This window comes from Polyodon spathula, chromosome 7, assembly GCF_017654505.1.
Source record: "Polyodon spathula isolate WHYD16114869_AA chromosome 7, ASM1765450v1, whole genome shotgun sequence".
In the NCBI taxonomy this organism is placed as follows: Eukaryota; Metazoa; Chordata; class Actinopteri; order Acipenseriformes; family Polyodontidae; genus Polyodon; species Polyodon spathula.
In genome coordinates, this window is record NC_054540.1 from 34,857,940 (window position 1) to 34,871,682 (window position 13,743).

At 39.8% G+C, this 13,743-nt stretch overlaps 1 protein-coding gene across 2 annotated transcripts in view; it reads left to right on the top strand.

Moving 5' to 3' along the window:
* The window catches only part of LOC121318578 (synapsin-3-like), a 250,791-nt gene that overhangs the window by 197,696 nt on the left and 39,352 nt on the right, over positions 1 to 13,743 (top strand). For both annotated transcript variants that reach the window (XM_041255406.1, XM_041255407.1), the window contains exon 8: positions 13,304 to 13,446. In XM_041255406.1, the coding sequence (XP_041111340.1) occupies positions 13,304 to 13,446 (143 nt within the window). The remainder of the gene's footprint in view (positions 1 to 13,303; positions 13,447 to 13,743) is intronic.

Sequence of the window (13,743 nt, forward strand, 5' to 3'; positions counted from 1 at the left end):
CTACTGTGAAGCATGGTGGTGGCAGCATCATGTTATGGGGATGTTTCTCATCGGCAGGGACTGGGACACTTGTCAGGATAGAAGGGAAAATTAATGGAGCAAAGTACAGAGAAATCCTTGAGGAAAACCTGCTACCCTCTGCAAGAAAGCTGAAACTGGAATGGAAGTTCACCTTTCAGCATGACAACAACCCAAGGAACACAGCCAAAGCTACACTGGAGTGGCTAAGGAACAAAAAGGTAAATTGTTGAGGTCCTTGAGTGGCCCAGTTACAGCCCCGACCTTAATCCAGTTGAAAATTTGTGGCATGACTTGAAGACTGCTGTCCATCAATGCTCCCCAAGGAAATTGACAGAGCTTGAACAGTTTTGTAAAGAAGAATTGTCAAATATTGTCAAATCTAGGTGTGCAAAGTTGGTAGAGACCTATCTCAACAGAATCACAGCTGTAACTGCTGCCAAAGGTGCTTCCACCAAGTATTAACTCAGTGGGCTGGAGACTTACCCAATTATGCTCTTTCAGTTTTGTATTTTTAAAATATAATTTTTTTCTCAATACAAATTTTTTTCCCCTTAACAGTGTGGAGTATGGTTTGAGGATAAGTGGAAAAAAATCATCATTTAAATGCAGGAAACTCTGAGGCACTGACACAACAAAATGTGAAAAAAGTTCAAGGGGTTGTAGACTTTCTATAGGCACTGTATATTGTGTGTTTACAAGTAACTGAACTGTAGCCATGCTATTGATATCGTCACAATACGTAATGTGCATCTATTCAACTAGATGCTGGAACATTGTACATGCGTACTTAGCCACTTAAAAGCTAGAGTATGTATATGTAAGGCATGACTGAACCGAACAATGCATGATGAACTACTAAAAACTGCTTCACTAATGCAGAACTCTATGACCAGAGAGCACGTCAAGTATTAAATTATGAACATTTAACAATGCATTACTTTTCCTTGAATGTTTTATTTTGTTTCTTCTTTATACTTATGTTTTTAACTATGAAGCCTAACCTTTATTCTTCTTCCTTTGAGAATATGAATAAATGTAATAATAGTTTGGATTGTTAGGTTTCTTTCTGTCTTATAACAAATACACATTTTTTATTTGATTTGAAATTTGTAAACATACATAATAATAATTGTTAATCTCTTTTCATCATGAATCTAGGAATAATTAAGCCAGAATCGTTCGTTTGTATTGAGGTATTGTGTTTATTATGGTTAATAATGACATTATGAGCTAGAATGGGTATTTTCTTTAATAGTAATTGGCAAGGACACAGTTGTGACATAAATCCTAGATATACAATGTAAATATGCATGACAAGATGGTCACTCAGTACCTTTAAATAGTGAATAGCATTGACCTTGCCTTCTAAGGGAATGAGTGCACCCAAACCATGGCACTCAGGGCTGTAGAGTTCTTTAGGTTGGCACCACACGTGCACTCATCCATTTGTCGAGAACATGGTAAAGGATGATTCGTCTGACCATATCACATTTCTCCACTGCTCGGTAGTCCATTGCCTGTGCTCTTTGCATGACTGGACTCGCAAATGTGCATTGCCAGGTGTGATGAGCTGTTTGTGCACTGCAGCCCAACTATGGTACCCCGCTCTTTGGAGTTCTTGGCGGACCATTTTTGATGAAACTGGCTGCTCGTGCCCCAGGTTGAAATTTGCAGTCAATTGATCTGCCGTTGCTCGCCTGTTTTAACTTGCACTTTGAATTAATGCACAGATATCACGGTCCTGGAGTGTGCGCTTCCGCCCACTGTTGCCCTTTGCTGATGATGTCTTTGGACAGTTGATGGATAGACAACACCGATGCCTTCTGCCAGTTCTGTTGTCAAGTCAATGCTTGTTCTATTCCTTAAGAACATTATCTTCAAGTATTACTCATCCTTGTTAGACAGCTTTTCGGGTCTTCCAGTCCTGGGTTTGTCAATTACAGACGATGTTTCTATGTAGTTGTTGGGTGTGCTTCGGATACCACACCTTGATAATAAAGTGATGCAAGCTATTTCACTCAATGTTTTTCCTTCTTTTTGCAAGTCAAGGTTGTTATAATAGTAAAAACACTAGTGGAGGCTTTCAGTAAATTGTTGATGCTCATAATGCGTCAGAGTAGAAAAATGCAACATGTGTAAGACTTTTACACAGCAGTGTATATGTATGCAATAAGGCCCGGCTGGGTGTCGAATATACATCAAATATACTGATGCCTCGGGGCGTAAATGGATGTTCTGAAGGGCTTTATTGCATTTATAATCCAGGTAAAACAGTGGATTTGAAGAAAAAAAAGCATAAATCATGTTTAAGGCAAGAAATCGTTCATATTTTTTATTAAATATACTTACGCCAAATAAAGAGTCCCACTTTGAACTGCACACTAAGATGAGTAAATGAATTCAATTAAAACATGCAGAACAAAGTAAATCATTTTTTTGATAGTTTGGGCCCTGGGTTTTTTTTTTTTTTTTCCTGTCAGTGCAGACACACTGAGCAGAGCAGACGTGAGGAATAAAAATAAATTCAACAATGTCTTGAATTTCAGTGATTTGTTCGAGATGTGTCAGAGAGGGCTGGATAATGTGCACAAATGTCTTTTTGTGTTTTTCTTTAACGTTTACAAATCACTAAAAATGCATTATTTCAAGTGACAAAGTTGGGGCGATTTTATAATTTTTTTTTATTGGTATTTTTTTCTGTTTTGCGATCTTCCAGTTCTTTAATTGTTCTTCATTCAAACCGGCTTGTCTTCTTACTGCTTTGGTATTTTTTGCAGGTAATTCGTCACATCTGTAAGTGAGTGTAAGCAAGATGGATACTGATACTTAGTTTACATTCTGTGAGGCAGCTCAATGATTTAGAATATGTGACAAAGCTTCAGCTGTCCATATCCATCCAATTATACAAACAGCTGGAACCTTGCTCGACCAATCACATTGCTTGTTTCACGTTCCATTATGAGCCCTGGATTTTATATATACAGTGATTCATAATTTTGCTCTCATGTTTACGTTATTGAACAGTCATCTGGTTGCCACACGGTGCATCACAGACATTTTTCCTTTGCATGTCATCCTCCACATACCCTCCAGTTCTCGCCATGTTCCTACAATGATACATAAATTATGACTCACCCTGTGTAGTACACTGCAGCTCAAATGCAACAGGGAGCATTACCATTCATTGTTGCTCCTTGGATGGCTGCACCTTTGACCATGGTGACACTATTGTGTTCTGAGGGAATTATAATTCATTCATTAAGAAAAGGGTTAAGATTAAAATAAAGCCTGACACCTGGGCTCAGCGGATTCTGTGGGTTTCAAATTCATATTTTTCAGCAATAAAACAAACTACGTGTACTTTCTTTTAATGGAATTTCATTCATTAGGGTTAAGGGTGCATAGCATATTTTTCCAAATGAATTCTCTGCTGCCTGAATTATTTAGAAATGTTCTTTGTTTTAGTCCGCAATGCTGTCCGGTAATCCACGACAAGACGGAGAAAGACACGATGTGGAAATACTTGGAGAAATTACATAAATGCATTGCCTATTACTTGTGTTACTAGAAGTTCGATATACAAATAAAAAGGTTTAAAAGTCTGTATTTTAGTGGCCCTCTGGTCCCTTCAATTCAGGGCCACACCTCTGCCCCTTACCTGTTAATGATGTTTGCAGTCTTTCTGAGTGGTTCTGATTGCAATTACTCAAACACTGTGCTTTTATATGTATTTGTAAAGTCTGTGTGGAGGTGCTTTCTCCTGAGTTCAGGAGCTGCTCTATAGTCCAGTTGCTGCCATTGATACAGTCTACATTGATCACTGTCTTTCTACAAGTAAGAGCAAGTACCATGTAACATTTTTGTCTCGAATTTCCTTTATTTTTCTTAGCAATACACAGCTGTGCTCTAGATGATTTTGGTGCTGAATATAAAGACACGTGTGTACATTACATGTGTCCATGGCGGGCAACTAGAAATGAAGAGTAGCTGTTGAACTTTACGCAGACTTATCAAAAAATAACAAAACACATTACTTGAATAATTGCAATAAGAATTTCAAACGTCATAAAAGTGTAAAGTGGCAGTTAAAATGAACTAAGGAGATTTAATCGGAAGCCTTACTTAATTTTTAATGAACGATGAAACTTTGTTATTACACAATTGAACTTATACAGCACAGTGGAAAAACTCTGTATATAAACATTTTATGAATCAAGTCAGTCATTTACACATTCCTCTTTTATATTAACCTTTTTCCACCACCAAGCTAAACGGACCGCCATCACAGTAAAAATGGCAACTTGACATTATAGTAAAGTCATTGCATTTCACCAGCAATAACATTACATTATTGATAAACGGTAAAACCTGTCTAATCCAGCATTGCTTGGGACAGTGTGCTAGATTACAGAGGTGCTGTAAAATCTAATAATATACCAGGGCATCCTCGACTCACCACGCACCAGCGACCCCTGTGGTCTGGCCGGGCACCTGCGGGCTTGCCTGTAAGCTGCCAGAGCTCCGTTGTCCTCTGCATGGTGAGTCTGCAGAGAGTAAAGATGCAGGCGGCTGATGGCACATGCTTCGGGGGACAGCGTGTGTTGGTCTTCGCCCCTCCCGAGTCAGCGCAGGGGTGGTAGCAGTGAGAAAATAATAAAAAATAATAATTGGCAATGACTCAATTTATATATATATATATATATATATATATATATATATATATATATACACACACACACACACACACACACACAGTGGCTTGCAAAAGTATTCAGACCCCAGACCAATTCTCTCATTATTCTCATTATTTGTATTCTCTCCCGAATTACAAATGGTGCATTGAAATTTTGTTCTGTTTGATATTCTATTTTTAAACACTGAAACTAAGAATCAGTTATTGTAAGGTGACATTGGTTTTATGTTGGGAAATATTTTTAAGAAAAATAAAAAACTGAAATATCTTGCTTGCATAAGTATTCAACCCCTGTGCTGTGGAAGCTCCCAGTTTGCACCGATGAAAGAAATTGCCCTAACGAGGACACAATTACCTTACCATTGGCCTCCACCTGTGAACCATTAAAGTTGCTGTCACATTTTCTGGATAAAAACCCCATTGTTGAAGGATCATTGGTTAGGCTGTGAATCTGAAGGAAAATGAAGACCAAAGAGCATTCTACAGAAGTTAGAGATAAAGTAATACAAATGCATAGATTAGGGAAAGGGTACAAAATAATATCCAAGTGTTTGGATATCCCAGTGAGCACAGTTGGATCAATAATCAGGCACTGCCAAGAAAAGGTCGTCCCTCAAAACTCAGCACTCAAACAAGAAGGAGGAGACTTGTGAGAGAAGCCACAGAGAGGCCAACAATCACTTTGAAGGAGCTACAGAGTTCAGTGGCTGGGAGTGGAGTAATGGTGCACCAGTCAACCATATCAAGAGCTCTGCATAACACTGGCCTGTATGGGAGGGTGGCAAGAAAGAAGCCATTACTCAAAAAGTACCATCTGAAAGCACATCTGGAGTTTGCCAGAAAGCATGAGAGTGACCCAGCTGCGATGTGGGAAAAGGTTTTGTGGTCAGATGAGACCAAGATAGAGCTTTTTGGCCAAAACTCAAAGCGCTATGTGTGGCGCAAACCTAACACTGCCCACGCCTCAAGACACACCATCCCTACAGTGAAGTATGGTGGTGGCAGCATCATGCTGTGGGGATGCTTCTCATCAGCAGGGACTGGGCATCTTGTTACAATTGAAGGAAGAATGGATGGAGCAAAATACAGGAAAATACTGCAAGAGAATCTGCTTCAGTCCGCTAAAAAACTGAAGCTTGGGAGGAAATTCACCTTTCAGCAGGACAATGATCCCAAGCACAAGGCCAAAGCAACATTGGAGTGGCTCAAGAACAAAAAGGTGAATGTCCTACAGTGGCCCAGTCAAAGTCCTGATCTCAATCCCATTGAGAATCTGTGGCACTATTTGAAAATTGCATTCCTCAAACGTCGTCCAACCAACCTGAACAACTTGGAGCAAATCTGCCAAGAAGAATGGGCCAAAATCACTCCGACACTGTGTGCAAAGCTGGTAGATACTTACCCCAAAAGACTACCAAATATTAATGTGTGGGGGTTGAATACTTATGCAAGCATGATATTTCAGTTTTTTTAATTTTTCTTAAAAATATTTCCCAACATAAAACCAATGTCACCTTACAATAATTGATTTTGAGTTTAAGTGTTTTAAAATAAAATATCTAACAGAATGAAATTTCAATGTACCATTTGTAATTAGTAATATGAAATAATTGGTCAGGGGTCTGAATACTTTTGCAAGGCACTGTATGTGTGTGTGTATATATATATATATATATATATATATATATATATATATATATATATATATATATATATATATATATATATATATATATATATATATCGTAGTGGCAAAGTTTAGAACGATATCTTCTTGTTAATACTGTACCTACATACAGGATTAGACCATAAGAACATAAGAAAGTTTACAAACGAGAGGAAGCCACTTGGCCCATCTTGTTCGTTTGGTTGTTAGTAGCTTATTGATCCCAGAATCTCATCAAGCAGCTTCTTGAAGGATCCCAGGGTGTCAGCTTCAACAACATTACTGGAGAGTTGATTCCAGACCCTCACAATTCTCTGTGTAAAAAAGTGCCTCCTATTTTCTGTTCTGAATGCCCCTTTGTCTAATTTCCATTTGTGACCCCTGGTCCTTGTTTCTTTTTTCAGGTCAAAAAAGTCCCTTGGGTCAACATTGTCAATACCTTTTAGAATTTTGAATGCTTGAATTAGGTCGCCGCGTAGTCTTCTTTGTTCAGGACTAAACAGATTCAATTCTTTTAGCCTGTCTGCATATGACATGCCTTTTAAGCCCGGAATAATTCTGGTCGCTCTTCTTTGCACTCTTTCTAGAGCAGCAATATCTTTTTTATAGCAAGGTGACCAGAACTGAACACAATATTCAAGATGAGGTCTTACTAGTGCATTGTACAGTTTTAACATTACTTCCCTTGATTTAAATTCAACACTTTTCACAATGTATCCAAGCATCTTGTTAGCCTTTTTTATAGCTTCCCCACATTGTCTAGATGAAGACATTTCTGAGTCAACAAAAACTCTTAGGTCTTTTTCATAGATTCCTTCTCCAATTTCAGTATCTCCCATATGATATTGATAATGTACATTTTTATTTCCTGCGTGCAGTACCTTACACTTTTCTCTATTAAATGTCATTTGCCATGTGTCTGCCCAGTTCTGAATCTTGTCTAGATCATTTTGAATGACCTTTGCTGCTGCAACAGTGTTTGCCACTCCTCCTACTTTTGTGTCATCTGCAAATTTAACAAGTTTGCTTACTATACCAGAATCTAAATCATTAATGTAGATTAGGAATAGCAGAGGACCTAATACTGATCCCTGTGGTACACCCCTGGTTACCACACTCCATTCTGAGGTTTTTCCTCTAATCAGTACTTTCTGTTTTCTACATGTTAACCACTCCCTAATCCATGTACATGTGTTTCCTTGAATCCCAACTGCGTTCAGTTTGAGAATTAATCTTTTGTGCGGGACTTTGTCAAAAGCTTTCTGGAAATCTAAATAAACCATGTCATATGCTTTGCAATTATCCATTATCGATGTTGCATCCTCAAAAAAATCAAGCAAGTTAGTTAGACACGATCTCCCTTTCCTAAAACCATGTTGACTGTCTCCCAGGACCCTGTTACCATATAGGTAATTTTCCATTTTTGATTTTATTATAAGTTTGCATATAATAGAAGTCAGGCTTACTGGTCTGTAGTTACCTGGTTCAGTTTTGTTTCCCTTTTTGTGGATCGGTATTACGTTTGCAATTTTCCAGTCTGTCGGTACCACCCCTGTGTCAAGAGACTGCTGCATGATCTTGGTTAGCGGTTTGTAAATAACTTCTTTCATTTCTTTGAGTACTATTGGGAGGATCTCATCTGGCCCAGGGGATTTGTTTATTTTAAGAGCTCCTAGTCCCTTTAACACTTCTGCCTCAGTTATGCTAAAGTTATTTAAAACTGGATAGGAACTGGATGACATGTGGGGCATGTTGTCAGTATCTTCCTTTGTAAAAACTTGTGAAAAGTAATCATTTAATATATTTGCTATTTTTTTTTCTTCATCTACAATTTTGCCATTTGTATCTCTTAAACATTTAACCTCCTCTTTGAATGTTCTCTTGCTGTTGTAATATTGGAAAAACATTTTGGAATTGGTTTTAGCCCCCTTAGCAATGTTCATTTCTATTTCTCTCTTGGCCTTTCTAACTTCCTTTTTGACTTGCGTTTGCAGTTCTGTGTACTCTTTCTGTGTACTTTCTTTTTGGTCCTTTTTTAATGCTCTGTAAAGTGCCTTTTTTCGCTGAATATTTTTTTTAATTGATCTATTAAACCATTTTGGCAATTTAGTTTTACATTTAGATTTGTCTACTTTAGGGATGTAATTGTTTTGCGCCTCTAGTACTACATTTTTGAAGAACAACCATTATTTTTCTGTGGGTGTTTTCTCTATTTTACTCCAATCTACTTCTGTTAGTCTCTGTTTCATACCTTCATAGTTTGCTTTTCTAAAATTGTAAACCTTAGCTTTAGTCTTTACTTTTGGGGTTTTAAAAATCACTTCAAATGAGACCATGTTGTGGTCTGAGTTTGCCAGTGGTTCTCTGACCTCTGTTTTAGTTATTCTGTCTTCGTTATTTGAAAAGACTAAATCAAGGCATGCCTCCCCTCTAGTCGGTGCCTTGACAAATTGTGTTAGGAAGCAGTCATTTGTCATTTCCACCATTTCTATTTCATCCTTCGTGCTACCCACCGGGTTTTCCCATTTTATATGGGGGAAGTTGAAATCCCCCATTAGTATGGCTTCTCCTTTGCTACACGCATTTCTAATGTCATTGTATAACAGATTATTTTGCTCACCGTCTGAATCTGGTGGTCTATAGCATGCTCCTATTATTATGCCCTTTGAATTTTTGTCCGTTATTCTGACCCATATTGATTCGGCTTTATTTTCTTTGTCCAGGTTTAACACCTGGGCTTCAAGACTGTTTCTTATGTATAGTGCTACCCCTCCTCCTCTTCTGTCCTGCCTGTCTTTCCTATACAGTGTATACCCACAAATATTATATTCGTCCCCATCACTCTCAGACAACCAAGTTTCAGTAACACCTATCACATCATAGTTACTTGTTAGTGCAGTAGCTTCAAGTTCTAGAATTTTGTTTCTGATACTTCTAGCATTTAGATAAATACATTTAATGGTTGTCTTACCTGAGTTGTTGTCCTTGTTTTGATGCGGTCTCCCTTCTGTTTTTTTGTTGATTTCTCCCCCCTTCCTTTCTAGTTTAAATGCTTCTGAACCTGCTCGAGGATCTTTTCTCCAAGTAGACTGGTTCCCTTGTTATTTAAGTGCAGTCCGTCCCGTCTATACAGATAGTCCTCGTTGTAGAATGTGGTCCAATGATCAAGATAGGTGAAGCCTTCCCGTGTGCACCACGTCTTCAGCCATGCGTTTTGATTAATTATTTCCAGCTGTCCATATGGTCCTTTGCAAGGTGCCGGTAGTATACCAGAAAATACCACAGTTTTGGTTTTCTCTTTTAATTTCCTTCCTAGCTCTCTGAATTTGTTTTGCAGGGATTTTGGTCTGTCTCTTCCAATGTTGTTTGTACCGATGTGGACGACTACTACCGGGTCGTCTCCTGTTTGTTCTAGGAGCCTGTCCACGTTCTCAGTGATGTGCTTGACCGAGGCTCCCGGAAGGCAGCACACTGTTGTAGTAAGGGGGTCCAAACTGCGAATTGAACTTGCTGTGTTTCTCAATATGGAGTCCCCAACAATCATGACCTCTCTTCTTTTTGATGTCTGGTCACCACTGTCAATAGGGTCCTGGATGTTGTTCCTTTCATTCTCTTGTTGTTGGTTCTGCTCATCAAAATTCTGAAGTGACTCAAATTTGTTGGTTGTTTTGATTTCTGGTGGTTGTGTTTGACGAAGTTTCTTTTTTTCCCTGCTTCTGCCTACCTGAACCCAGCTGTTCTGACCTTCTATCTCCCTGGTGGCTTTCAGTCTGTTAAGGGTGATGCAGACTTCCATGAATTGTGGGTGTGCCAGTTCCTCAAGATCCTGTTGCTGTCGCACTTCTTCCAGCTCCATTTCTAGCATACTTACTTGTTTATGCAAGTCCTGGATCGCGCAGCACTTTACACACACTTGGTTTAGCTCCGTTGGGTTTTCTCGGATTTCCCACATCAAGCAGGTGTCACAGATTACTGGCTTGAAGACCATGTTGAGTTTTTTTTTTTGAAGTTTAGTTTCTTCTGCAGCTGTCAACCTGCTTCTAAACTGCTCTGCACTTTTCCACGCCTGTACTTCTCCCACAAGCATTTTCTGCTGGCATTCTACTGGTGTTGCTTTTAAGTGGGCATCTTTTCTTTTCAAAATGTCTGAAACGGGTTGTCTTGCCATTCTGAATTTGTCACCTAGCGCGTTTTGCATTTGTTTTGGTAAACATTCATCTTCTCTCCAGCATCTGTATTTCAAACCTGCCCCTGTAGACTTTCCAAAAAACTGCATCACAACTTCAATAGAAGATCACATTGCAACCCCACATCACCATAAAGAGCCGTTGTCTTTATTGAAGAGACCCCACTTTTCTGGAAAGTTACACACTATAAAAGACCCATCATTTTAACAATATATCGAGGCCTCTCTTTGTTGGGTACATAGGAGAGATAACACTATGTAACACAATTTTTGTTCCTGGGTAGTAAGTGTTATTTCCTAATTGCTTATGCCTCAAAAGTATAGAAAATGGCTATTATTCCCCACAGACTTTGCTTTTGTGACCAGGACAGTGATATTTTGAAATTTACCTATTTCCAATGAGAAAACGGGCGAATTTGTGTCTTTTTGTTCATATAAAGTCCGAAAAAAACAACATATGAATCCAAATTAACATGTATTTATACTAAAGTAATACAAAAATGACTACAAAAGATTTAGATTTACAAAGACTACATTTACGATTATACTGTAAATCACTTTCATGAATCAGCCCCAAATGTAGTCTCCATCATGTTCTCGTTATATTGTCCTTGGTAGCGGCGTTCAAAGTCCAGTATATCATGGTCATCCTCTGAGTACGCTCCCATGTTCTCCTTGAATTTATCAAGATGAGCATGAAGGATATGGACTTTGAGGGACATCCTACAGCCTATTGTGCCGTAGTTCTTCACCAGAGTCTCAACCAGCTCCACATAGTTTTCGGCCTTGTGATTGCCCAGGAAGCCCCAAACCACTGCGACAAAGCTGTTCCAAGCCGCTTTCTCCTTACTAGTGAGCTTCTTGGGGAATTCATTGCACTCCAGGATCTTCTTTATCTATGGTCTGACGAAGACACCGGCTTTGACCTTTGCCTCAGACAGCTTAGGGAAGAAGTCTTGAAGGTACTTGAAGGCTGCCGACTCCTTATTAGAGCTCTGACAAATTGTTTCATAAGGCCCAATTTGATGTGCAGTGGTGGCATGAGCACCTTCCGGGGGTCCACCAGTGGCTCCCACTTGACGTTGTTCCTCCCCACAGAGAACTCGGTCCGCTGTGGCCAGTCCCACCTGTGGTAGTGCGCCTTGGTATCCCTGCTGTCCCAAAGGCAAAGATAGCAGGGAAACTTGGTAAAACCGCCTTGGAGACCCATCAGGAATGCTACCATTTTGAAGTCTCCTATGACCTCCCAGCCATACTCATCATACTTCAAGGCGTCCAGCAAGGTCTTGAGGCTGTTGTAATCCTCTTTGAGGTGCACCGAGTGAACCAGGGGAAGAGACGGGTACTTGTTACCATTATGGAGCAGCACGGCTTTGAGGCTCCTGGATGAGCTGTCAATGAAGAGGCGCCACTCATTCTGGTTACAGGCGATTCCGATTGCCTCGAACAGACTGGTCACATTGTGGCAGAAGCAGAGCCCATCTTGACGGGTGAAGAAGCTGGAAAAAGGTTGGACAAGTTCCATTGCTTGAGCCTAGACATCAAAAGCTCGGCATTGGACTTGGTGAGACCAAGATCTCTAATCAAGTCTTTGAGGTCTTTTTGGTTGGATTAGTATGGGTTTCTCTCCTCAGCTCCACCTCTAAAATTGTCATCTGGATCTACAACGTCTTCCTCGCTCTCTGACTTGCTGCTCTCTTCTAAAGACGGCTGCTCTCTCTCCGGAGGAGTGGGTACGGGGAGCTCATGGCAGTGTGGCACCGGGGCGATGGATGAAGGAAGGTCCGGATACGTGATAGCAGGTGCATTCTTGCCAGTCCGACGTTTGGAAGGGTCCACCATGCAGAAGCAGCAGTTGCTTGAGTGGTCAGTGGGTCCTGCCAAATTCTTGGGATAGCGAACTTCATGGCTCTCTTTTCCCCTCTGTACCATCCTACAAAAATACATTTATTTCACCCATGACTAATGTGTAAGAGATTCTCACAACATTTTTCATATATGATATATTTTTTCAATAACATTGAAAATTGTAAAACATTTTAAAATTAAAAACTTTTACAATTTTAAAAATGTTAACAAATTTTATAACATAAAATTCCGAGCAACAATTGTCCATCTTACCTTCCAGAGGTTTTTTTGCAGCGCTCGCAGGTGAAATGAGATGCCCAGGGTTTGTCTTGATCCCCGACAGGCATGCCTGAAATATGCCTTGTAGGCCTCACACATCTTAGCAGATGCTTCCACGGAGTACTTTTTCGCTCTTGTCTTGATAAATTGGCCACAGACATAGCAAAATGCGTCTGCCGGATGCTTGCAGCCTCTTGATGCCATCTCAGACAAATGCAGATATGTATCCATTTAGGCAGCTGGAACTAAACTGAACTGGTGGGCTTAAGGCCCCTGTATTTATACTACTATTTATATTACTGGAAAGTTCTAGAAAGTTCTAGAAGTTACTCCAAGTTTACTCAGCACTGAATCTATCTGGAATGTTCTGGAAAATAGGTAAATTTAAAAATATCACTGTCCTGGTCACAAAAGCAAAGTTTGTGGGGAATAATAGCCATTTTCTATACTTTTGAGGCATAAGCAATTAGGAAATAACACTTACTACCCAGGAACCAAAAAAAAAAAAATTGTTACACGGTGTAATGAAATGTCCAGACCTCTCGTCCAAGGCACTAAACAGGTTAAACAGTGGATGCATTCCTGACTGATTCTCTGTTGGCTCTTGCAGGTGAAGGTGGAGAGTCATTCCGATTTCCAAGATATAGCCAGCGTGGTGGCTCTGGCAAAAACCTACGCTACCACCGAGCCTTACATTGACTCCAAGTATGACGTCCGGATCCAGAAGATAGGCAGTAATTACAAGGCCTACATGTAAGTGCTTCACAGTTTCTCTAGACTAGTATGAGAAAACTAATTAACCTGGTGTTATCAGTACCCTGAGCATTTCATTTTTCATCCCTTGTATCTTTCCTTAATAATAAACCACAAAGAGTGTGGAAGAAATGCTGGGTGTGCAGTTGTCCAGTGATACAAGGCTTCACAAACTGTCTTGGCTCAAGCCATCCGTCCCCGCCCCCCACCCATGAAATTAGGCAGCCTGACTGGCCCACACCCGAAATTCAGATTTTGATTCCTTTAGTGAGCGACGTTGTGAGTTTGTATCGGTAA